Source organism: Numenius arquata, chromosome 16 (genome assembly GCF_964106895.1).
Source record: "Numenius arquata chromosome 16, bNumArq3.hap1.1, whole genome shotgun sequence".
In the NCBI taxonomy this organism is placed as follows: domain Eukaryota; kingdom Metazoa; phylum Chordata; class Aves; order Charadriiformes; family Scolopacidae; genus Numenius; species Numenius arquata.
The window spans coordinates 3747697-3772437 of NC_133591.1; the positions used below are offsets into that span (position 1 = coordinate 3747697).

Here is a 24741-nt window from a genome sequence, read left to right on the forward strand (position 1 = left end):
ATCAAACACCTCCAGACGATCATTAAAGCGCAGGTTGAAGATGATGGTTCTTGTGCAGATTTGCAAAAAAACCAAACCCCAACAAACCCAAAACAAAACAGAAAAAAAAACAACCCCAAAGTTTGGAAGACCTCTAACTGTTCCAGCTAATTTCAGTATTTGTGGTACTTTAAAGCAATAATCCTTGCACACATCAGCTAGTTGGAGGGAAGCTTCTCCTCCCTCGGCTTCCCTCCAGAATTTGGTATGGCAAACGGTCGGCAATGGCAAGGATAGTCTGAGGAGGGCCCAGGGACTGCCCTCGGGGTCCAGCTAGTCACTACTGTGCAACGAGGGATGAAGGGGAGGTAGGCACAAGCTTGAAACACAGATGGGCTCCTACAGCAACGGGGAGTGAGTTCCTCGGGTGAAAGGAACCGCACATGGCGGCTGCAAACGAACAGGCACCAACCCAAACGTCTGCTTCCCTGCGAGCACAGAGTGGCTCCCTGTTTCTCGTTATTGTATTATTGGTGGATCTTCTCAGCAAAGGATGTACCACAATATTGCTCAAGTATACCGAAATCAGAACTAAAGCTCAAGCAGGACTCGCAGGGTTACATCAGTGACACCGGCTTTAGCCTAATCACGACAACACAGATACCGGGCTACGGTTACGACCCACACCAAAGCCAAACAGCTTTTTCATTATTGCAACTGAGGTATTGATATCACACAAGCAGAACAGGACGATGCTCCAACACCAGCACTTAACCCCCCTCCAACACCGGACGAGAGCACGGCCGGGCCAGTGGCCACACATCCCACTGGGAGATAAAGGAGCCACAAAGCTGGTGGTGATGGGACGAGCCACACGAGCAGGAGGCTGGAGGAACACAGAGCATCACACACACACACACACAACAGGAAGGCTATCACGGCGTGCGTGAGACTAGTGAGAAAGAGGAACAGTCAGAGGGTAACTATTGCTTGACAAAATTACACACCGGGATAATTCAATGACCCCCCACTTCCCCCCCCCAAAAAAAAAAAAACCAAAAAAAACCCAAAACCAAAAAACAGAGGAAGTGAATATAAAAGATCTGGGTTAGTTTTTGGGTGGAGGTGAGGACAGGGAATAGAGGATGCTTGGAGGAGGCAGAAGAGCGTTGCTGCCCTGGGACCAGAGGCGTGTAGCAAGGCATGACTGCGCTGGAAGACAGACATCAGAGATCTACAGGGGCTTGGCAGAGGGTGGGCCGTCTGGGGAGGTTCGGGCAGCAGCTCCCTTTAATCACTGGCAACGTGGTTCTCATTTTGGAGGGTGTGCCAGCGTTCAATCTTCTTGTCCTTGTTCTTCAAACATTCATACCAGTGTTTCAAGCGCTCCCCCTTAGCCGTAATGCCAAGCTGACAGCCGCCTGGAAGAAAAGAACAGTCATCATATTCAGAGAGCATGTTGATGTTCCAGTAAACCATCTCCATGGGGACAAACCCCACATTTGAGGCACTTCTCTCCACCTACTGCATTTAAAATTTTAGAGGAAACAACTAGAGCTGCTCTGCCCTGCACAGAAGACCCCACGAGATGCTGGAGATGGGGCAGCACAGTGGGTGTACTGTATTTGACAGCCTGATACAAGCACCCAACCCACCTGCATGGTCCCACCTCAAAGCTCAGCCTGGGGTTCCTCACAGGGCAGGCGACCTACGCATCCCTCCCGTACAGCAAGCTCTATATTGGGCATCAAAACCGCACCCCAGAGCGCAGAGACTTGCAGCTCACCGATGTAATCATTCGATTTTCCGATGTCGTAATCCCAGACAGAAATGTCCAGTGACTTCTTGGCCAGATCGCTGTGTTTGATATCATAGAAGAACTCCTGCAGAAGAGGAACACCCACATCACCCCAGGCCTCCCAGGAAAATACACCCAGAAAATTGCAGTTAAAGAATTGCAAGTGATCTCTCTCTACAGCCTGAATTCAAAATCCAGTGAAAGGATATTTAAAATACACTAATGAGGAGCACGTGCTCTTTCCTTGCGGCCACCTCTCCTCCCAGGATCACAGCACACTGCACAAACCCATAAGCTGAGCTCACCCCTTGTATCTAAGTGGCACTTTGCAGGTGTTCCATCAAGGTAGCACCATCTGTGGGGACCCCCGGGGATGCTCATCCCACCCACACCCCCAGCTGAGGTGACACGGAGTCGGCAACAGGGAGGTTTCAGTGTGTACGTATCTCCCATGGCAAAGTCATTCCGAAAATATTCCTGGGTGCATAAGGGGGAAAGGAGGCTGAGCGAGGAACCAAATCTCAGGGAGTTTGTCTTCTACCTCCTTTGTACAACATCATAATTGGCTAAGTTGATTTAATAACATAAAAATTAGATCTATGCTTACCTCATTAAACTCAGGATTCAATGTTTTCTTCTTAATCTGCGTCTTGTGCTTGGCCTTTTTTCCCATGTCAGGTTTCAGCCAACTGGGGGCAACAGAAAACAGCCCAAAACTCAAGAACAGCGTGAATTTATAAGCTTAAAAAAGTAAGGTTTGGGGCTAGAAAAAAGCAACTGAAGTTATTTAAGACAAAGAAATGGGTTATCCAGTCTCCCTTCTCACCTTCTAAAATCATCTAAAATAAATGTAAAATGAGCAAAATCCTGAATATTTTTTTTCTCCCCCTGGATTGCCAGACGAGACCTGGGAAACCACAAAGACCTGCCTTGCACAGAGCGCCAAGCTCGACAGAAACCTTTCTGGTGGAGCATCTCTTGCTCAGAGCAGCTGGGTACCATGCAGACACCAGAAAGCAGCGAGCCTACACCCGCACCCTCGATGTACTTCCAAACCACGCACTGGTCCCAAGTCTTCTTTCTCCCAAGCCATGCCAAAAGAAATGGTTATGAGTGTTTTATGGAGCAAAAGCAGGTAAACTCTGCGTTTTGCTGGGGAGGAACCTGCTGAGGAATAGCTGGAACAGGGAATACAGAAAACAAGCAGCTGGGCTGGTCACCAGCAGATGGGGGCAATCGCACGCCCGATTGCTGAGCCTGGCCACTGGAAAACCCAGCTAAGGATGTGTGAACGCATGCAGACATGGGGAGAAACATAGTGGGGGGGGAAGATAACCGCTAGAAATAGCCCATTACTGTTTAATACCACACAGACTAGTATGTTCAGCCAAGGTAGAGAACGTGGGGAAAAACTATGGTTTGGGTTTCATAGCCTGGCTGCAGACCAGAATTAAATTGTAGAGTTGGCATTAATTAGATCTGCATCGGAAGTTGATTTAAAAATGGAAAGCCACTACATTCTGTTTGTGGGAATGGAAAAATATATTAAAAAAAAAAAAAAGTGAGAAGGAAAACTACTCAGTTGCACTCAGCTACAAAAAGATGTGCAAAATGTTCAACACGGGAGTTATTGAATGAGTTCTAGGGAGAACAGAGGTTTTTTTCTGAAGGCAAGGAGAAAACAGCAACAAAAACCGCAACCAGGAATGACTGCAGGGTCCTCTCCGTGTCGCAGTTTATGAGACTTGAGTTAAAATGATCTTATTCCCCCATCACCTGCCTCCACCACCAAGAGCACCAACAGATGCTCTGCTGCTCGAGGAGACACCACTGTCTGTATTAATTAAGCTGATTTGTTTGCAGTGGAGACGTGGCATGGGACAGGGACAGGCAAGGCAGGGCATTCCCTGGGCTCCTCATCACTCACAGAGGGACATCAAGCTACCTGTGTCCTGCAGCTGTGATGGGCCAGAGCTGGGGGAGAAGGACCTCTTGTCCTCCAGCTCTGCAGTTACAGGGTTGGGTCTCTGCGTTTGGGAACCTACAAGGAGCGGATGGACCTAAGAGCTGGGTCAGTCTCACCAAGCTTCAGCCACAGCAGGAGGACTCAAGCAGAACATTCCCACCTTGCACAGACATCGCTGGTGGGCAGCCGAGTCCTGTGTGAGGTCTCGAGGTGCTTGGGAAACGCTCTCCCTCTCTCCAGTGGTTTTGGAAGGAGCTCTCAGAGCATCAGCTACTGCCCAAGGACAGTGAGTGGCTCCATGACCATGTGTTACTCTACTACACCAGCCCCAGCTCTCACTTACAGTTTAACAAAGGGGTCCGAGTATCCGTTGGCATCCATGGCTGCTAAATGCACACAGCGTACGATGCCGACGATCAAGCCACCCTGCTGGGTGCTGTACATGAGGGACACTAGGATCTTCCCACGCTCCTCCACGTCCCCACCACGATCCACCTGCAAGAGGAAGCGACCAGAGATGGGGACACGGGACACTGAGCAAGGAAGACTGTCAACTGCAGAATAGATGAGACAAGACAGATACAAGGGAACCTTATATCCTCATGAGGGGGGGAAAAAGGCAGCTCGAACATGAGAGATGATGGGTGAAACGTGCATGGAGCACATTGTCCTCCAAGGATGCTTACCTCCTCTTCATACAGTGCCATCCCGCGGGACGAGCCCGTCGTGCCAGCACGCTTCATCTTGGATGGGGAAGGGGAAAAAAGACTGCTGTGAGTGACTGCAGCTGGGAGACGCACCATCCTATGGCAAAAACACCCCCCGGAGCCCAGCCCAGCTCTTTTGCTGGCCTCTGGAGTGAAAGGGGGCTCAGGTACATTCATCTGCTCCACCAACCTCCACCTCAGCAGAGTCAGCACCTCACCCGCAGCACTTGGGAGAAGAGCTCAGGGGTGGAGCAACCTGCCATCTCCTCCACAGTGACATACATCAGCATAGGCTGGCAATGCCAGCAGATCTGTGGCCACTGGGGATGTCCCTGGAGTCACTTCCCCTGGATTCCCACCACGTTTTTATCTCCTGGCCTTGACATGTCACATCAGCCCAGACATGGGTGGGAATCCAACTCCTAAAGATGCCAGTGAAGTCAGGCACCTACAGCTCTTGGCTGGTTCCAGCTACAAGCTCACCACTAGCTCCCTCACATTTGTTAGCAAACTCATCATTAGTGGTAGCAGAAGACATTTCACAGAAACTCACTGGTATTACTCTCTCCAAGCAGATGTTGAAGTTCTTTTTCTGATTGGCTTTGAGTTTTTTCAAGGAAACTCTAGTTTCTCCAATAAACTCATTGTGGCCAAACTTGTCTTCATCACACACAGAGATCCTGAAGGGAAGAGGAAAGGTGAACATCAGCCAGGCTGGAACAGTACCTGACTCCGGAGCACAAAACCACTCCTGCACGGGCACTGCTCAGGGGCAGACAAAGCAAAGCACCATCCATCTGTCTCTCCTCTGGCCAAAAAGCAGTCAGGAAACCAAACTTGTTTTGCCAGAAAAATCAACATTTTTGATATATGCTCTGTGATGGGGCAAGAAATCAAAAGGTGGAAATTTCCTGTAGGAAGGAAATGCCAAAAATTTTAAACTTCTAAATGTTTTGCTGGGACACTGGCAAATCATGCATAGATATGCAACACACAGATCTCTATGGTGGTAAGAATAATAGTAATGCCAATAATTTAGTATTAAATGACAGGGCCAAAAATGCCTTTCTTTCTCTTCTTAAAAAGGACGCTCAAAATCAATATGTGAAGGATACTGAATTTGACAAAAAAACTCTGCATTTCCAGGTGCTCTACCAACACCTGCACTTTGCTGCCGGTGCCTTCCCAAGGAAGGCTGGCTTGTGATGCTCCATTCGAGGAGACCCACGGTCCCCATCCCACCGTACTGCGGGATCCCCCAGCTCCTCCGCTTGCCTGAGCGTTTTCCTTTGCATGTCCTCATCTGTGATGCCGTGGTACACCAGGGTCTCATTCCACACAGGGTTACGGGTGTTGCGCAGAGTCTTCGTTCGCAGCTTATTCGACTGCGGCATCAAAACAAAACACGGCATAATCACACCCCCGAACTCCTTCCCCACCTAAATTTAGGCTCCTGGCAGAGGAGTGTAAATTAAACGCTCCATCACTTCTGGCTCACGAGAGGTGGTTTGACTGGGGCACGAAGGACTCTGCAGGACGTCACCACTGCCTGCTGAGGCTGTCGCGACGGCGAGCCATCAACTCCAGGTGAGCGTCACCGACCCGACAAGGTGGACCTTTACGCAAGCAACTGGGGACTCTGTCACCTGCAGTGGCCGGGACAGCCTTCACCGCCTGGCTTTTTCCACTGCCTGGGGTCTACTCCCTCAAGAGTAGAAGAAACTACTTGTACAAGAAAGAGTTGCACAGCACAGACTGTGTGGTGCTTGGGCAGCAGCTCTCATGGTCTAAAGGAGATGACAGCTTGGGAAATGAGGAGCTCTGTCACTTGTTCGTGTGTTTTTCCAAACACACGTGAGCAATAAAAAATGGAAAGAAAGATCAGCAAACAAGAGAGCAACAGAAATCAAAGCAATTCCAAAGACCACAACACCTTGATTTACTCTGCACGAGACAAGGTGGCCAGAAAGCCCCTGCACATAAAGTGAATCTTTAAATATCAATCCAATGGTTTTATTATCAGTTTCCCCCCTTGTTTTACACTTAATTCCTCTGAGCAAAACCCTGCTGCAGGAAAGAGCTTTGCAGCCCCCAAGCAAGGATCCAGGACCCCTCAGGCACCGGGCCAGTGGTGGCCAACCCTTCCTCAAAGGTTTCCCCACTGAGATCAGCTTAGCCAGGCTGGGGAGTGAGATTTCCAGTGGTTTCTTGGATGTTGGAGGATCTTACTCAGAGTTTATTCAATGGTTATTTCCTCACAGCTCTAATGCTGCAGCTCCAAAGCAAACAGATTTTTCAAACTTGGGTAATAATTAGATTTTGTGTCAGATGTTTTGCGATGCATTAACAGTGTCACCTCCTCCGGAGCTCCCTTCCATCCCTGAGAGCAGATCCCTGCCTGCAGGATGAGCTGTTCCTTGGGTACGGGAGAACATCTGCAAGCATCATCGCTTTTCAGAGATACCTCCCGGGTAAAACAGCAGCAGTGGGCGACTGCGTGGAGAAATCCAGAGGAGGAAGTCTGACGCAGGGAAAGGACCTTGGGGGCCTTTGAGAAACCTCTGCTCCATCCTCAGCCCAAAACACACCCAAAACCAGGCAACGCCTCACCTTGCTGGCTCCGGGCAAGAGGTGCAGTTTGACGTAGGGATCCGCCAGGCCATTTGAGTCCATTGGTTTTAAGCCCTAAAAGATAATAAAGAAAACACGGTGCATGAATCCTCCTTAAGCAGAGCCAGGGAAGAGAAAAAGCTACCCGTGAAGCAACTCAGTAAAGAGAAAGTGTGTTCAGCAAGCCAAGAGCCTCCCTCTATGCCCCAGGACAGATCGGACCCACTGGAGGAAAAGCCCCACAGACCTCTCAGACCCACGCGAAGAAAAGCCCCACAGAATTCTCCTTCCCAGCCAGGAGGAGCGGTACCAGCCCAGGCTGGGAGTCCCAGGGGAACAGCCTCTGCCAGCATCCACGCCACTTCCATCCCATCGCACTGGGGAAACTGGGAGCTAGCTGGACTTGAATCAGTGAAAGAAAGGGAGGAAAAAAAACAAACAAAAAAAAAAGAAGAGGTCCACTTACTTTGGCCTTGATGAGGGTGCAGTGCAGCGAGCTGTTCTCCTGGTCGTAGAGCAGGCTGAACTCCAGTGCTCCCAGTGTAGCTGACAGCGGGGGGGGAGAGAGGGGAGATGGAAATAGGACCTCGTTAAAACCTCAGCCAATAACTGTTTAATCAGCCCCGATTAGTAATAATTAGAAAGATTTGCAGTTCAAATGTAAAGCCATCATTTAAAGCACGTGGGTCTGCGCCGGCATCGGCCAAACTGCCACACGCAAATCCAGCCAGATTGATGAACTCTGGTCATCAAAGCTTTACAAAGGTGGAACTGCCTGGGCTTTGGAGCTGACTTGAATATTCCCATGCAAAGGAGGATGTAATGGTACAAACCCCTCCCTGGGCACAGCTCAGGGCAGCAATGCCACCTCAGGAACACCCTGAGAAGGTGTTTCAGCTCAGGTGGCCAGCATCGCCTCCCAAGGCTTGGGGCTCGACGTTTGGCCCCCATTTTGACTTGTTGGAAACCACCTCATGCTTGTCTTCATGTGTTCACCCGAAAAAGATCACAGGGATGAAGAGTGAACACAGAACCTCAGCTGGGTCCATCTGCTTCTACCCAAGCACAATTTCTGCTGGCTCAGAGCAGCTCTTCCCATCCTGGGAACAGGCTGGACAGGTGAAGCACTGCCCTGCCATGGACACTCACCCTCATGCAACAAATTCCCTTTTTGGAGGGAAAATAACCGAACACCGTCTCAGAAAGGTACTGAAACCACCAAGCCTTGCCTACAGACAGGCTCAGTGGTGTTTCTCGCAGCAAAGGACACTCTGATGGAAAGAGGCAGCTGCCTTTGGGACTCAAATTTGGAAATGGAAAAGTCGCGTGAGCACAGAGCCCAAACCAGCACACCTCACAGCCGAGTCGTTTGGTGCAAAACCGACTGAAGATCCCACAAGCTGTGCTGAAATGACTGAGCAGGGACAGCCTGCGAGACCCTGCCCCAGCTCCAAGCCCTGCAGGGAAGAGGCATTCCCTGATGGGTCTCCCTGCCAGAGACCCATGACCCTACAGCGCAAGTCACAGTCCCGCAACACCCACCACCTCCAAAATCCCAGGTTTCCCAAAGAAACAGCTCCCTCCCCTCCAGCTGGGCATCAGGGGCACGTACTGCCTTCATCAGAGTCGTAGCTGTTGGCATCCTCCTCCTCTTCCTCCTGGGGTGGCTGCCGCAGCGGGGCAGTAGCTGCCGGTGGGACAGCGGGGGGCTGGGAGAAGGCGGGGGGCTGCCGGGCTGGCCTCTCCTCTCTGGCTGGGGGCACAGCGTAGCCCCCTCCTCGCTCCTCCCTGGCGGCAGCACGGGCTGGCTCCTGGGGTCCCAGCGGTGGGCTCACTGCGGGAGGGACCCCATTAGCCCCTGGCACGCTCTGCCCCCCAGTCCCTTGCAGGCGGCCGAATTTTACCTTGTCTCTCTGGGAACCGACCGGCCGCCCCAGGACCCGGTCTTCCCGCTGCCGGTGGTGCTGGGGACAAATTAGAATTACTGGAACATTTGCCTGCGTGATGCTTTTCATCCCTCTCCCACCCCAGCACCAGTACTGCCCCGAGCAGGGGGGTCTGTGTCCACGGCGAGGCATCGAAACGTCCCCCACAAGGGACTGAGCATCCTGGACACATCCCCATCACATCCTACCTGTGGGTGCTGCTGGACCAGGACCAGGAGCGGGGCCAGCAGCGGCTGGCGGAGGTGGCCGTTGGGCTTGCATGGAGTTGGTCCTTTTCACGCCTGCAAGGAGAGGGGAGAATCAGCAACAGCGTTTGGGGCTCTGGGGGCTTTGCCTGTATTGCAGAGGGGGTTGCAGCTGGAATCAGCCAGGGAAGGGCAGCTGGAGAGGAGAGAGGCTTGTTTGATGGATGGAGGTAGTGTGTGTTGAGATAGGGGCTCAGCCTCGCACATTTTTGGGGCCACCGCTGCGGGGAGTGGGTGCAGCCCGGGCTGGAGCAGGGAATGTTTCACTAGGGGGACCCCGTGCCACGCCAAACCGCCTGCAAAAAAGGGAGAGGGAGGAGAGGTGGAACAAGGAGGATGGATGTGGTTGCAGCCAGGCAATAGTCTGAGCTGAAAGGTGAACAAGCCCGTGGAGTATCGCTGCGATGCCCATCACATCCCCATCCTCCCGCACACCCGACCGGCAGCAGCACCCCAGGATCAGCACTGCACAGCATCCCCCCCGGGGTGCACGCACATCCCAGAGCAGTGATGGGGGACGGGTGTACCCTCACAAGGCTTATCCACCCAAACATGAATTAAAACACTGTCTCCCCACAGCAGAAGCCTGGGCAGCCCTGAATGCCCCTCTCCATTTTATCCAACTATCCAGCCATTGAATATACGTCTCTCTCCCAAGGAATTAAAGAGGACTTGGCCATTTTCCAGCCATTTTCAGCTTCGCCAGTTAAATTTGCAAGCTCAGCTCCTACATGAAAAGCGATCTCTGCAAGTGCCTGTCCCCTTCTGGAGGCACCTGGGGAGGATTCAGGCCCTGCTGAATGCTGTCAGCCACCCATTCGTATCACAGCCATTTACAGTAGCTTGGAGCACATCAAATTTTCATCAAACAAGATACTACATCCCTAGCCAGGCGCCCACCAGCGAAGCATGGGCTCCCACAGGTAGGGCTGGCTCCTGCCTGCTCCTTCAGCAGAGCCTTGTCGTGAAAAATGCTTTTACTTTGTGTCTCAACTCGGTTGCATTTCATTTCTGCTTAAAATTAGCCTGGAAAACACTGAGCCCGCTCCTTTTTCCACCTGCAGCTCTCACACTGTGCATGGACTTTTTCAAATTTATGTCCTTCCGTGGGCCATAAGATACCCCTTTTGCAAGGAAAAGCACAGCAGAATCCTGCCTCTCTTTCCCACAGCAGGGGAAGGAATGGGGATCCCCCTCGATGTCTCCCCCTGGATCCCACCAACACCCCAGACATCCGCCTCAGCAAACCCCACAGAGCAGTGTAGAACAGCGGGCGAGCGGCGTGGGAAGCGGGCACCGCTGCTCTGCGATGTGAAATCCCTCAGCATCACCTCGTGCTGCACGTCGAGCAGAAACAACCCTCGTACAGCTGCTGGCCCCTCAACCCTCTCCTTCCAAGCATGCAGGAGCGTGGCTCTCACCGGGGCTCCTGCTGACCCCGCTCTCGGCAGCGTAGTCGCGGCTGTCAGTGTCCCCACCGGTGTGTTCGCTGCCCTCGGCCGGCTTGCGGCTGGGCGCTGCGTAGCTGCCCCGGGCAGCCGCCGTCGCATCGCTGCCTGCGGGGAGACCGATAAAGGCAGCAGTGAGGTTTGCACCCCGATCACCCGACCATCCCCAAAGCCAGCCCTGAAGGAGTGATCACCCGCTCGGGTGGTGCCCAGCCGGGGTGTCAGCAGAAGAGGACGAGGATGGGTATGGCTGCTGTGGCATCACCCCCAGAGCATTGGGGACTGACAGCCATCTGGCACTCGCAGGGCAGCAGGAGGGCTCTGCACCACCAAACCAGCACACGGTGGATGGGAAAACCCAGAGGACACAGCAAACCATGGGGACACCAGGAGACACAAGAGCCCCATGGGAAAACAAGGCCAGAGGCATCCATCAGCCAGTTCTCGGTGTCCATCAAACCCCTAATGCCATTACAGCTCCACGGACCCCAGGACAGGGGGATCATATTTTCTTTTTGTTGATCATCTTCCATTTATTAGCGAGATAATGGCGACAGCTGCCTTTGCCTCTCACTTCCAGCCAGCCAGCAGCAGCCATTCCAGTGGATAAATCCCAGCCGCACGCGCCAGGGTGCCGAGATGCTTCAGGGTGATAAATTGCAACCCACGGACGTGATGAAAAAGGTCTCGGCGCTCACCTGACTTGTGCCAGAGACGCCAGGTATAAATCTTTGCTGTGACATAAATGGGATGTTTACCCTTGGCTGGGTTCTCAGGGTCGCCGGGCACAAGGAGAAAGTGAAAAGCAACAGATTGCAGATGGGAGAGAGGAGGGGGAGGGGGGTAAAAATGCCACGATGCTGAAAAGGAGGGAGGAGGGGAAACGAGCATCCACAACCAGGAGCGTTGTGGTGCAGAAATAGCGATGCAATAAATAATTTTCCAAGGGAGTTTTAGGAAAATCATGGGCATGTCAGGAGCATGCTGATCACCAGCAGGGACTTGCGGAGCCTGACAAACTCTCCCCGACTCGCAGGCAAGCCGGTGGTTTAATAAAAGCGGTCTGTTGTGGGGTTGGGAAGCTTAACAGCACCAGCTAGCATCGCGATTAAATAGTCTTAATTAAGTGGTTTCCCCAACTGCTACTGCGTGGGAAGATGAAGATCATCACTCAGCACAACCGGGCTGGGCACAGCCTTGCCAAGGCTCAGCCGGAGCCCCCCACCGGCACTATGAGCCTTAGCATGGGCTGTGGTTGAGCCTGGGTACCCCCCCATGGGTACCCCCAATGGGTACCCTGCCATGGGACTCACCCAGACACGTAGGATGCGTCCCCATGGTGAGCGGTGTGGAGGGAGCATGGCTCGGCACAAGGCTGTGCCACCCACCCTGCCTACAGCCCACCCAACACGGAGCCAAGCCCCAAGCAGCCACAACCGGGAAATTAAACACATCCCTGGGAACCAGCCATTAAAACCTCCTGCACACCAACAGCCATCTGCCAGCTGGGTCATCACAGCCCCAACAGACCTTGGGCTAAAGGAAGGGTGGGACAGAGGGGACCACTCCAGGGGAGGGGGGGTGTTGTGTCCTCAGCCCCCCGCTGCTCCCTCCATGCAGCTGAGGAAGGGGAGAGGAAGAGGGGGGTTTGCAGCCACTGGGCTGCTCCCAGCCTGACCATCACCCAGCCGGGAGCAGCCTGTGCTAGAGGGGAATTAGGGAATCTCATCGCCACAGTGCTCCTATGCCAAACTGTGAAAATGGGGGCTATTACTCAAAATTAACTCCCAGTGACACAGCCGGCCTGGGAGCACCCCCAACCCCAGCTCCTGCCGGTGCTGGCAGCAGAGTCTGGGGGATGCGGGTCCAGAGCAGCACAGAGCGTATGCGAGGTTAGAAAGATGAGCCCCGGGGAGGAAGATGGCTTCACCCCTGTAAGCAGGAGGCACTGACTGTGGCCCCTTAACACAGCCCCCTGGGTTGGCATCGCTATTAAAGACACCAATGCCAGCAGGGCTTTGGGGGGCTGTGAGTGCTGGAGGGGACAAGGTATAACCACAAAAAAAGACCCTGCATCCTCATCACCCTGCTCTGGTAACGGTGCACGGCACAAGCCTGGGCACAGGGCACCGGCACAAGAGCTTCAGTGGGGGAAACCCGACGTGGCCAGAGCAGGAAGCTCAGCTTCTCCATCCCTTGCCAACATGCACAAGCCCTCCAAGAGCCTCCTAAAGTTTCCACGGGAGGTTTTCTAAGGACTGCCATTAAGTAACCAGAAAAACACCCGTCAATCAGCAGCAGGAAACACCACCTACGGAGGCAATTCTGCTCAGCGCTCTAAATTGCAGCGTTTCAGCCCAGGCGTGTGCAGTAGGTGGGGAAGCCCCAGAATAACTCGGTCCCCGCGCGGTGGGTGGCAGCAGCAAGAAGAGGTCCTGCCGCTGCAGCTTCCCGCGGGAAAACACCATGGGGAAAGGAGGGAGGGAGAGAAGGGGCTCAGCACAGGCGGCACCGAGGCAGCGGCACAGGGGACGGTGTGAACACCAGTGCTTACCGTCGGAGTCCTGCTCAGCCGGGGGCCCGGCGTCCGCCTGGCCTTGGGGGGGTACAAACAGAGCAAGAAGCCGTGAAGCTGGAGCCCACCTGCCCCGCCAACGCCAACCCGGGCTCTGTTGCCACTCTTTCCCCAGGTTTCCTTTTTTATTCTTGTTTTTTCTAAGCTTCTGCATCACCGTGTTCATACCTAGGCACTGCCTGAACCCCTGGCCGGGCACCCCAGACCCCCACCCAGGGCTGCTTGGCTTGAGAATGTCCCTGCAAACGCGGCCATCCTGACTTGAACAGCCTAGAGAAAGCCTCAGGGGGCAGGGAGGGCAGCAGGGAGATTTCTTGCACCCTTTAGAAAACAGGCAGCAGCTACGCAACTTCTCCAGATGCTTTTTGCTCGGGCTCACCCTTCCAAACGACGGGGAGAAGACCCAACACCTGACTGGCAGGACCCCTGCCCCTGGCACAGAGGGAGGGAGTCACCACCCCACTGGTACCTACCTCGGGTGGGTGCACGGGAGGGGAGTTTCGGGTCCTGGGCAGGGGGCTCCAACGGGCTGGGCTCGCTGGGGGCTTGGGGTCCCTTGTTCTTGCTGACGGGCATCGGCTGGGGCAGCACTTGCTTGGGCAAACCCTTGAAGAACCAGGCGCCGGAGCGTTTCCACACCTGGGGGGTGCAAGCAGGGGGGTGGCACTCACATCTTGGGGGGATGATGGGTGTAGACCTGGCAGAGTTTGCCCCCCTGCATCACCGGGGTCTGCCTCCAGCAGGCAACACCGAGGACATGCAACTCCTGTACCACCCTGTCCCACAGTGATCCCACAGCCCCTCCCACTAATTAATTAACTCTTTGGTTTTTGCAGACTGTAGGTGGCAGGGAGCTGATCTCTGGCCAAGACAGCCTCTTCCACCCCAAGACTTTGGTTTTGGGGAAAAATAAACAAATGGAAAAAGACATTTTATCTAGAAAACAAGATTATCCTACAAGAACCAGACTCAAATAGCTGGGCAAGGTTTAATGGTGCTGGGGCACATGCTGAAAGCCCCTGGGAGCATCCCCTGATCTGGAGCTGGTCCTGTCCCGGAGGCCTGGGGTGGGGACAGTGCTTGGGGTGAAACCAAGGGGAGGGACCGTGTCCCCACAAGCGCCCAGGGGCTGCCATGCTCACCTCCCGCTGCTCGCTGCAGATCTTGCAGAGCCAGATGGCATGGGGCCGGCTGTTGGTGGTCTCCACCCCACACTTGGTGCAGACGTTCTGCAAAGAAAGCAAAGCGCTGGACGGCAACGGAGACGCACTGGCCACCCAAAGGTTCCATCGGGCCAGCGCCACCCCTCAGGAGCATGACGTTAATGAGAGATGGTTAATGGGAGACAGTTAACGAGAGCTCTCCCAGCACAAACATCGGTTATTGCAGAAACTCCCAGGGATGTCCCCTTGGGCCACATGCGGAGGGATGCGGGCAATCAAAACATGCACCCAAAGCCCAAGGTGCCCGTTTTTACACCAGGGGGATGTGTGGGTCCGGGAGGCCGTGCCCAGCAGCGGGTGGCAGGGAGATGCCTCACCTTCTTGCAGTCCTCGCAGACGACGCAGGCGGATCCCCGCGGCCCCAGCTGCTCCCCGCAGAGGATGCAGCGGTTCACCCCGTCCCCCAGCACGCTCCGGCGCATGTCCTCCAGCCGGGTCATGAGTCGCCTGGCAGAAAGGGGACAGGGGCTGTCAGGAAAGGCACGGTGCAGCTGGGATGCGGGGGTCCCACTCCCAAGGGGCAGCTACTGACTTTGGTCCAGCTGCCCCTTTTCCTGGTGCACTTCCCGCAGAGCATCTCCTCTTCCAGCTATGGGAATGCAACTGGGGAAAGAGACACATCCCAGGGGATATGTTGGAATATTATATTCCCCTATAGCTTTATATTGCACGACTATTAACTTCCACTGACGCTGCCAGAGAGCAGACTCTGGCCCCAGCTCCCACATACACAGACGTGCAGAGAAGCCATCCAAGTCAGCACCTTTGCACAAAGTGGTTTGGCATCGGTGAAGCAGCTTTTTCCCCCCAACAAATGGAAAACTTTCCACCCCGGCCCCAGCGACTGCCTGTGGAAGAGCTGTGAGAGGAGATCTTGGAAGGGCTCTGGCAGGAGGACTGAACAAATTAATTAGTTCTCTCATTTTCTAAGAAAAACATTGCATATAATTTACTTTATGGAAATTCTTAGCCCTTTGAGTAAAATGCAAAAAGCCCACTGGAGGACAGGCTATAAAAACACATCTGTTTACTGCAAAGGTAAAAAAAAAAAAAAAAAAAAAAAATCCAGTTAAGCAACTTCTGAAAAAAAGGAAACGGCACTGACAAAAGCAGTTTGCAAAGCAGGAGCAGGAGTGAGCTGCCTGCCGAGCATCCGAGAGCTGCGGCGAGTGGTACACTCAGTTAACCCAGAATCCTGGCCCTAAAAATAGCACTGGAAGGGAAAAAGGATGCATTATTTATGCCATTCAGCAAGGAGGGAAAAGGAATGAAGAAAGGGAGGAGGAGACCCAAGCCCACCGGAGAGAGCAGCAGCCCCCCTCGCCCGCGGGGCTGCCACCCGCTCCCGTGGCAGCCTGACCCAAATCTGACAGAGCCGCTAACACGGCGTGCCGTAAAAAACCCCCGACGTTTAAAAGACATTTTCCCACATGTCTGATGACAGCTTCAGATTTATGGCGGCCGGGCTGCCAGCACCTCCGAATCGCTCATAAACAATATACGAGCTGTCCTCTACCTAGGGTGCCTCTGCGGTTGGTCTCCAGACGGCCGGCAGCCCGCGGACTGCACGTGGGAAAGAAACGGTGTTATTGGACATGGGGGATTGATAAAGAAAGAGCAGCAGAAGGGGGAAAAAAATAAAGCGTTGTGGAACTGGCAACCTATTACAGCTCATAAGATGCCCTGTTGGAAACTCGCTGCAGTCAACAGGAGCATCTCGAAGCACTTCATCAGCCCAAAGTGGGGACACGGCTCAGTGACTCAGCATATGTTACCTGACCAAAGCCGTGTTATTACAACACCTCGTTTAGGTGGAAGACATCGGCCATGCTAAAACCCACCGGTGACCTTCCCACTTCTCCCCGCGCTGGGGCTGATCTCCCCGGGCTCAAGCACATTTAGGGCTGCTGATGTGGAGGTGCCTCCTGATGGTTATTAGTGAACCTGCAGCCCATTTCCAGCGAGGAGACAGGAAAGCTGGACTGGGGGCTGGAGCAGCCAGTGGAGCCAGACGGAGTCAGCAGTTGGGAGAAACCACTATGTTCACAGCTACGGTGTCACCAGACGGCAGATGGGCGAGCTTGCAAGTTCCTTCAGTCTTCATCGCCTGAAGTTTCAGCAGCGACATGACCACAGGCTCTCTAAATACAGCAATACTGCTTCTCACCCTGAGCTATTTTGTTGCCCCGAACAAAACAGTTTTTGTTGAAAAATAACATCCTCTGACTGCTTTAATGATTTTCCACTCTGCTCTTAACTGGGCAGCTCTCTGCTCGCCTAGCTCCCTGCTCCAGCTTTATTCCCGAGAGATGTCTCCCCCTGCCCTTGAGCATCTGCTTACTGCTTTGCAGGTGATCCAGAGGTGATTTCTTCCTATAGAATAAACCATCATCTGCCCTTGGTGCCTTTCCAAGCTCCACGGCTGATACACTCTGCTGCAAACACCGATTCCCATAAACACCCAGCCAGCAACGAGCAGCGTTCCAATTAAAACCTGGAAACTAGCTGTTCTTAAACCACTTCTGATTTAAAATTAATGAATCACACCACAGTTGTTGCCAGCCCACATCCCACCACAGGCAACGTGGGGTCCCCACCAAGACCCCCCCAACAGCAAACAACCAAGAACAGTCAGCTTCTGTCGCAGCACATTGCTCCCACCCGGGCAGGGAAAACATTTTTGGGGCAAACCCTTTATTTTCCTAGCAGCGAAGCTCATGTATCTTCCTCAATTCTCCACCCTGTGCTGCAAGAGCTCGGCTCCAAGAGAAGCAGCTTCCAGTTGGAAATCTGCAAGCCCAAACAAACTTATTATAGAAACTAGAACAAATGGCACAATCAAAGCAAAGGAGAGAAAAAAAAAAAAAGCCTTTGCACGTCAAGAGATTCATTATTTAGCTGCAAAATCTTTCCCAGTCTCTCATTTACCAGAAGCAGCTCCTTAAGAGGTTTTTTTTTAACCAGTGGAAGAGCTGCAGCAGCCAGTACACACACCTGTGGCACCAGTTTCAAGCAAAGCACTTTTGCCTAATTAAAAAATCCATTCAAGCTAGAGAAACTGGGCTTTTTTTTTTTTTTTTTCCCCCTAATTCAAACACTGCCATGAGAGGACTGTACAAAACATTAAGTCCTGGTGTGAACCTGGCAGAAAGAGGGCAGGAACTGGGGAAGGGGGTACCACGCCGAGACCCATGGGCTGGCAAGCTCCTGATTAAGGGGATAACTGGGAGCAAAAAGCCCAGGTTTCTCTTTGACTTCATCCAGCACCACCTTACACACATGCCAGAGCCCCGCACACAGGCTGTTCACCCACCGATAACTGGCGGAATGCCTTGCTCTTGCCCGGGTAGCAGCCAGGAATGAGCTTTTTGCCTTCCCAAAAGCTTTTTCTTTCCCTCTCCCCTAGATATCATTTGTTTCTCATTTTTATTGCACATAAAATAGCCAGCCAATTCATCACTCTCCCCTGCACGTCTCTAGGACTACAGCAACATCTTCCTTACCATTATGCGCACTTCAAAGTGCCCATCCCTCTGGCCTCTGTAAAGACTAACTTCAAAGAGCAGGAAATACGCTTCAAACTGTTAAAATAGGGTAAAAAAAAAAAAAAAAAAAAAAAAAAGCCCAAAAGAGAAGTAATTGAAGCCGGTGGCTTGGAGCTGGCTAAGCCCGGCACCCGGGAGCATCGCCGCTCCCGGAGACAGCCCCGCGGAGCGGGAGAGCATCCGTCATCTGCCAACGAAATATGTATTAGTCACTGATGGGAGCAAGATATAGGAACTGGGCGATATCCTATATCTGAAATGCTTAACAGGCACCTGAGATGATAAGGGCAATAAAACAGTCCCCTGATAATATAATATCTGCCTGGCCCCATAAATATGGTTTGGAAGAGAAAGGCGAGTAGCCCCGGGGCAGCAAGGGCTGGCAGGAGTCTTCCCCTGCCGCCTCCTGCCCGCACCCGGGAGGAAGGCTGCCATCGGGAGGAAGACCTGCAAACATCTCCCAGGCTGAGGGACCATCTCAGGCTGGGCTGAATCCTAGACAGGACAGAAACCCGCAGTGCTACAGCATCGGCATTTTCTCCTGCGCTAGGACCAGAGCGTTCCGGAGAGGGACAGAGAGTCACTGGCATTAAACGCTGATGAACTTGGGAAACAAGACTTAACAGCGCAAGAGTTTGTTGTGTTTAAATATTCATCGCCACTCTGCAGAAACGAATGGCTAAAGACGTGCCTAATGGGTTTTTAACCGCGTGGTGGAGGACATTTAATGCAGCAGACAACAAAGTGCTGCACAGGGGTGGGAGAAGGACCTGACCTGCGAGGAAGGACCAGGAGCCGGCTGCTCCCCAGCCCCACAAAGGAACCAGCAGGGACGGACTCAGCCATCACTTACATGGCAAAAAAGAAATTAAAGTAAAACACAAAGGAGGTCACAAAGTGCCTCCAGAATTAAGCACTGACTTGGCTCCGTGGGGAAATCATGTGCCTTAAAGGGCTGCATATTAAATTAAGGCTAATTTCAATGATATAAGAGAGACAAGAAAAGAAGCCAAGCTACAGATTAAAGAAAACATAATTAAAATCAGGATGAAATATTAGGAGTAATTTTCTTCCCTTACAAATGCACAGGTAACTAAAGGTAAGGCATCATTTGAGCTTTTACAGGTCGATTTTCAAAGCTCGTCCTCTGCTGAGAGCCCTCGCTACGGAGGGAAGGTGCCCAAGGAGGGCAGGGGGATTCATGCATTTCAGAGCATCCCGTCCCATGAGAGTGCATCGCTCCGGGTGCTTGCTGCCTCCTGTGGTGTGTTACAGGAGGGCTGTTATTTTGCAGTTTCATCCCAGTCTCAGAAATGAGAGGAGGGTTTTTTTGGGAGGGGGGAGGGGCAACAAAACCAAAACCCCACAAAAAAAAAATCAGGAAACGCGGGAGCTGTCTTCTGGCCATGAATTAACCTCATCTCTTCTAGAAGTTGGTGTCTCAGGAGAGATTTCTGCCTGCCTCCAGCAACTACCCTGCCCTCCCTGGCCCCTATTTTTATTTTTGTGTTGTCTGAACATGAGGTAGAAAATAAGAGACTGTGGTCCCCAGAGAGCATCTCTGCTGCTGGCCACCAAGGTTAATGACTTAATCCCCAGTGACTTCAGCCATCTGCTCCAGCATTATGCATGTGTCATCCCAGCAATAAGCAGCCAAATTAAAATGCAATCCTGCTTGATAGCTGGTCCTCTCGGAGGAAAGGTGAGGGGCTGTGACCCACGGGGAGACAGTCAAACCACCACACTTTTAGGGGGGACCAGGGGGAAAGGAATAGCTGCACCCCATCAGGGGCATGGCCAGATCCAGGAGTGATGCGTCACATCACCCCTGGGAGAACTAGCTCCATGCTGCAAGGTGCTCTCCAGAAATAGCAGTTTCTAACTTTGGATGGTTTAAGATATTTCCTTCGATGCCGAGACTACGCTGGACCTCATTAGGCAGCAGAACAGACTTGTTGGGTTATTGACGGCACCCAATTATAGGTGCATAGAGGAGCCAATTAGTATCTGCAGGTGCTCCCACATCAGCTGGGAGGAACAGGCTCCTTGTGCACCACATCTGGAGCATCACCACCACCAGAGAACAGCAGCAGGAGATGGCACAGAACCATCACAGGGAACCCCTGAGCACAAGCAGATAAGGAGAAGGGACAAGAATGGATCCATCCCTCCACAGGTCTTCTTCGCCCTCTGAGTCCTTTGCCCACCGGCTTTCAGCCCCTGTGCCCCAAACTGGCCCAAAGGATTATCCTAATCCCCAGGCAGTTGTAAAATCCTCCATCAACTCACGCCCAATGAGCTCTTGCTGAATGGCTGCTTAAGATGATTTCAGCTCCCGTTATCCTTCTCTGTGCTACGAGACAATGACCCAGCCAAAAAAAAAAAGAAAAAACCAAAACACAAACCAAAGTGTCCCTGTCCTACAATCTTCATCAGCATCCAGATCACGTACCCCGCGGGCCTCCATCCACCTCAGGTGCTAAAAATACTCTTTCACTAGATTAATTTGAGCTGGATTTGACATGAAGTCCAATTTCACAAATGTCTTCTCAACAAGCAGCATTGATTTGTTCTCACCCTGTCCCAGCCAGCTGAGGTAAGGTGCTCGTGGGACATCGGATAGGGGAGAGGGGACACAAGAGGGCTGGAGAAGGAAGGAGGAGATGGCTGGGCACTAAATCAGGATGGACTTCAAGGCACGAGGAGGTCCATCTGCAGCCAGCACCCAGCTGTAGACTTCCTGATTGCTCAGGTACTATCTGAGAAACTCAAATCCACCCCCTCAAAACGCATCCACTTATTAAGACAACTCCAAGTATTTATCGCACGTTCGCCCTGAGGAAGGTGCATTCGTTTCATGTAAGCTATTCCTTAAATCAACCAAAACCAGGTTTTTAATGGATCTTCCTTTCCCCCCGCCCCTTATAGGAATACAAAATGCCAGAAAACTGCAGAAAATCAGGCTTTCCAGGGGCAGCTCCCTAGAGAAGCCTATCCCACCGAGGGACACTATCACAACCGCTGTGTCCCCGCCAGAGGCCAGCCTGGCAAACCCGGATTATTTTGTAATATAAGGAGCTATTCTGGATAACGTCCGAGCAGCGCCCGAACGGTCGACTCTGTACGAGACCGATACAGACGCCGTCCTGTATTTCTGTAGCGGCACATCCTACAGCCCTTGTTGTGCAAAGCCAACAAACACAAAGGAGCTGGCACGGCTCCTGCTGCGCCCACACGCAGGAGGGAAATCAGCTGCGACTGCACATCCGCCAGCCTCCCCCTGCTCCGCTCCCGGTACGGCACCAAGTCCTCCGCCCAGCTTTTTCATGAATGAGGAGGAGAAACCTCCTCTGACTCGGCTAATGAAAGGGAGAGGTTTCTGCAGGAATGCACAATGCAAAAAAAAAAATAATAAATAAAAAAAAAAATATCTCTCCCCTGCTGCCAAAGTTCATTTAAGCATAATCCAAAGAGCATCATGTTCAACATTAATTCCTACCGGGCTGCAAATGGGCAAAGCTGGGGAAATGCTGTTTCTAAGCACTTTTTGGGAATGAATCACCACCATTCATAGCTACTTTCACCTGGTTTCTGCTGGAAAGCCGGGAGAGGAAAGCGTTGCACATAATTCAAGGCAGTGCCAGCTGGGGAGCCACCCTGCACCCAGGGGAGCAGCACTTCCATAGGGCACACACTGAGCCCCGGCCAGCACGAACAGCCACTGTCGAGGCGATATCTGCCTAACCTGTTCACAGACCCACTCCTCCCAAAGTATTTTTAAAAACGAGTAAATAAATCCACCGCTTCAAAGGCCACTAGCTGCAGCCACTGAGGAAGACCACATGCTGAAGCACCCCATGCCTTCATCGCAAACGCATACTCAATATTTAAGGGTTATCAAGCAGCTAGGGTGATGGATTAAAGCTCCGGCTGCAGCGTGAGGCTCTGCAGGTCCAGGCAGGTCCTCCCTGCGTTTCACCAAGCAGCTGCCCCGCAGGACCATGCGCCTGTTTGCTGAGCAAAGCTGTCCCCGAGCTACAAGAGGGGCTTTGACATTCTCCCAGGCAGCAGAGAGCTCAGCTCCTGCCTGGGCCTGAGTATTTTCCCTGCAAGTTAAAGGAAAAAAAAAAAAAAAAAAAAAAAAAAAGCAGTTGATGCTGAAGCTCAGCAAGAATAAAATGCTGCGCTGTAATGAAAAAAGGCATGACGCCTGACAAACGGGATTATGGAGATGCCCTCCGGAAAACCATCCCCAGCACAGCAAGTCGATACCTAATTAGCAGCATTGCTTCGCCTGGTACCTTTGCCTAGGCAGGGTAGAGATAGATTAAAAGCAAACACAGGCACTTCTTGCCCTCTGCTCCACACCGGCTGCATCGGCACCAGGGATGCCCCCAGAACCCACCAGTGACTGTGGGTACCCCACCAAGGATGCAGACCCCCCCGGGAGTTGGTCCCAACGCGTGGCCAGCCCCGAGGCTGGGCATCACTCAGACCTATTCAGCTTCACAGACGGCTCGTTTCTGGCTGGCAGGAGGGTTTAACTGCCAGGACACGCGGCTGGAGGGGGTGATGGATCCATCTGTGCTCCCAAAACAAGACAAAACACCTTTTGGTGAGCCATGGCTTTGCCGGTGCTCACGGGTGCTGGGGCTCAGGACTGGGCAAGCAGCAGCAGCTTCACTCCCTGAAATAAGATGTTATTAATGATCCCTTCTGGACCAAAAAAAAAAAAAAAAAAAAAAAATAAAAAAAAATAAAAAAAATCAATGAGACGATAAATTCTGGGTCCAGAACACAGCGGCACACCGAGCAGCTCCCTCCCCTGCTTACAGGTTCCTCCTGGCCAAGGACCAACGCCAGCTCAAAAAGATCCCCCGCAGGCTCCCTTTCAGGAGAAACACTGCAGTGCAGTAGCTGCCGGCCAGGAAAGCAGCCAAGCAAGCGCTTCACCCCCTGCCGTGGTTTGGGCTGAGCTGGCCACTAAAGGCTCAGGGTCCCTCCTGTCCCCACCAGGATGGTGGTGCCGGTGCCACCGCCGCCTTACCCGATGCGCTCCTGCTCCATCTCCTCCATCTTCTCGGCCCGGGCGATGACTCGGTTGATGATCTCCTTCTCCTCGTCTGTCAGCTCCTCGCCCTTGCGCTGCCGGTCGGGCTGGCCGCCCCGCGCCCCCCAGCCAGCGGGGAGCCTGCGGGGAGAGGGGGGACAGGGCTTTGTCCACAGATCATACATGTGTATTCACATGTACGTGTGGGCAATCACACATGCATGTGGGCAGTAGCCAATTCCCAAGCCCAGGGAAGAAGGGGTACAGTGCCCCTCCAACCTCTATTCCAGCAGGACGCCTGCTAACGGCCCCCAGCCACCACGTGGAAACTCTTATTTCCAATTTGGGGGGGAGGGAGTGGGGTGTCATAAAAACACTTGTTTTGCATAGAGAAAACCAATTCCCTTTTCAGAAAGATTTCCATGTTAAGCATTAACTGACACGGCTAATTTTGCACCCTGCTCTCTGTCGGGTAACGCCAGGTTTCCCAGCAAGCTGCGGTGCTGGGGTGCTGGCCGCAGAAGTGGGTGCTTTTTGGGTACATTTCATCAAACATGGGAGTTTTTCCTCTCCTAACATTGTCTCCAGAGATCCTTTCGCACAGCGAGCACAGCCTGGCCATCAGGCAGCTTTAGCCTGCTGACACAGTAACGTCTGCCACCCAGCCCTGCAAATTAGCAGGCAGCAGAGGGGCAACGCTAACGAAGGACAAACGTCCCTCCTCCCCTCATCCTACTCATCTAAAGACCTTTCCCAGGTCTTTCTCCCCTGCGCTCAGCAGACCTGCACTTAAACCTTAAGATTCAGTCTTAAACCTTAAAACCTTCAAACCTTGAAAACCTTAAAAACTCTATACAAAGCTTCCCAAAATTAATTGGGGTTTGGTTTTTTTTTTTTTCTTGCATCCAGGGCCAGGTTTTTCCTGTTCTCTCAAGACCATTACAGTAGCAGGTAAAGAGCAACAGGCCAAAAAAAAAACCCAAGCGAGATACTTACTGCTCCTTCTCGCTGCTGGGAGGCACAGGGAAAGAGAGGGAACAAAGATTAGGTGAGAGAAGTGACAAGGACAGCTCAGCCCAGGTGCAGCCAACGCTCTCCCCACCTCAGGGGGTGACAGTCCCCAACAGCACATCCCTCTCCACCAGCTGTCCCTGCTGCTCCTCCAAAGCAGTGCAGAGCAGCGAGCTCCGAACACGAGTTTTGTCCAGCCCCTGCATCATCCAGGCACCCAAAACCAGCTTCCATCCATGGGTGCTGCCACCACCCACCCAGCCGGGCTGGAGACCTTCCACATGGTGGGATGCAGCATGGTGAAGGGCATCTGGACAGATGGAAGGGGCTCCTCACCAGCACAGGGGTGCGTGCACACCCATGGGTCCATCCCCACCACCTTTCTCAGGGGGTTTAGGAGGTGACATGGCAAAATGTCCTCATCCAACCAGTGCAAACCCAATTCCCGATGTCCCCAGAGGAGGAAACGAGGTGGCTGCACCCACATCACCTCCCACCCCCGGGGACTCCCCTCCCTCCTGCACCAGCAGCATCCCTGCAATCCCAGTCCCCTCCTCTCACCTGGCCCGGAGAGACATGGTCCTGTCGCTGGGGCACATCCACCGGTCAGAGCTGCCACCCACCACCGCGTCGGTCAT

At 52.9% G+C, this 24741-nt stretch overlaps 1 protein-coding gene across 1 annotated transcript; it reads right to left on the reverse strand.

Annotated features, from left to right (window-relative positions):
- Window positions 1-1269: 1269 nt before the first annotated feature.
- On the reverse strand, window positions 1270-24741 carry RPH3A (rabphilin 3A). Its single transcript, XM_074159489.1, has 20 exons — window positions 24665-24741; window positions 24089-24103; window positions 23090-23233; window positions 14815-14944; window positions 14417-14503; window positions 13748-13913; window positions 13254-13295; window positions 10673-10807; window positions 9195-9287; window positions 8965-9024; window positions 8673-8894; window positions 7527-7606; window positions 7061-7135; window positions 5726-5835; window positions 5004-5130; window positions 4430-4486; window positions 4087-4238; window positions 2385-2466; window positions 1766-1862; window positions 1270-1400 (listed from the first exon to the last, which is right to left on the reverse strand). The coding sequence occupies exons 1-20, from the start codon at window positions 24739-24741 to the stop codon at window positions 1270-1272; spliced, it is 2082 nt and encodes a 693-aa protein (XP_074015590.1).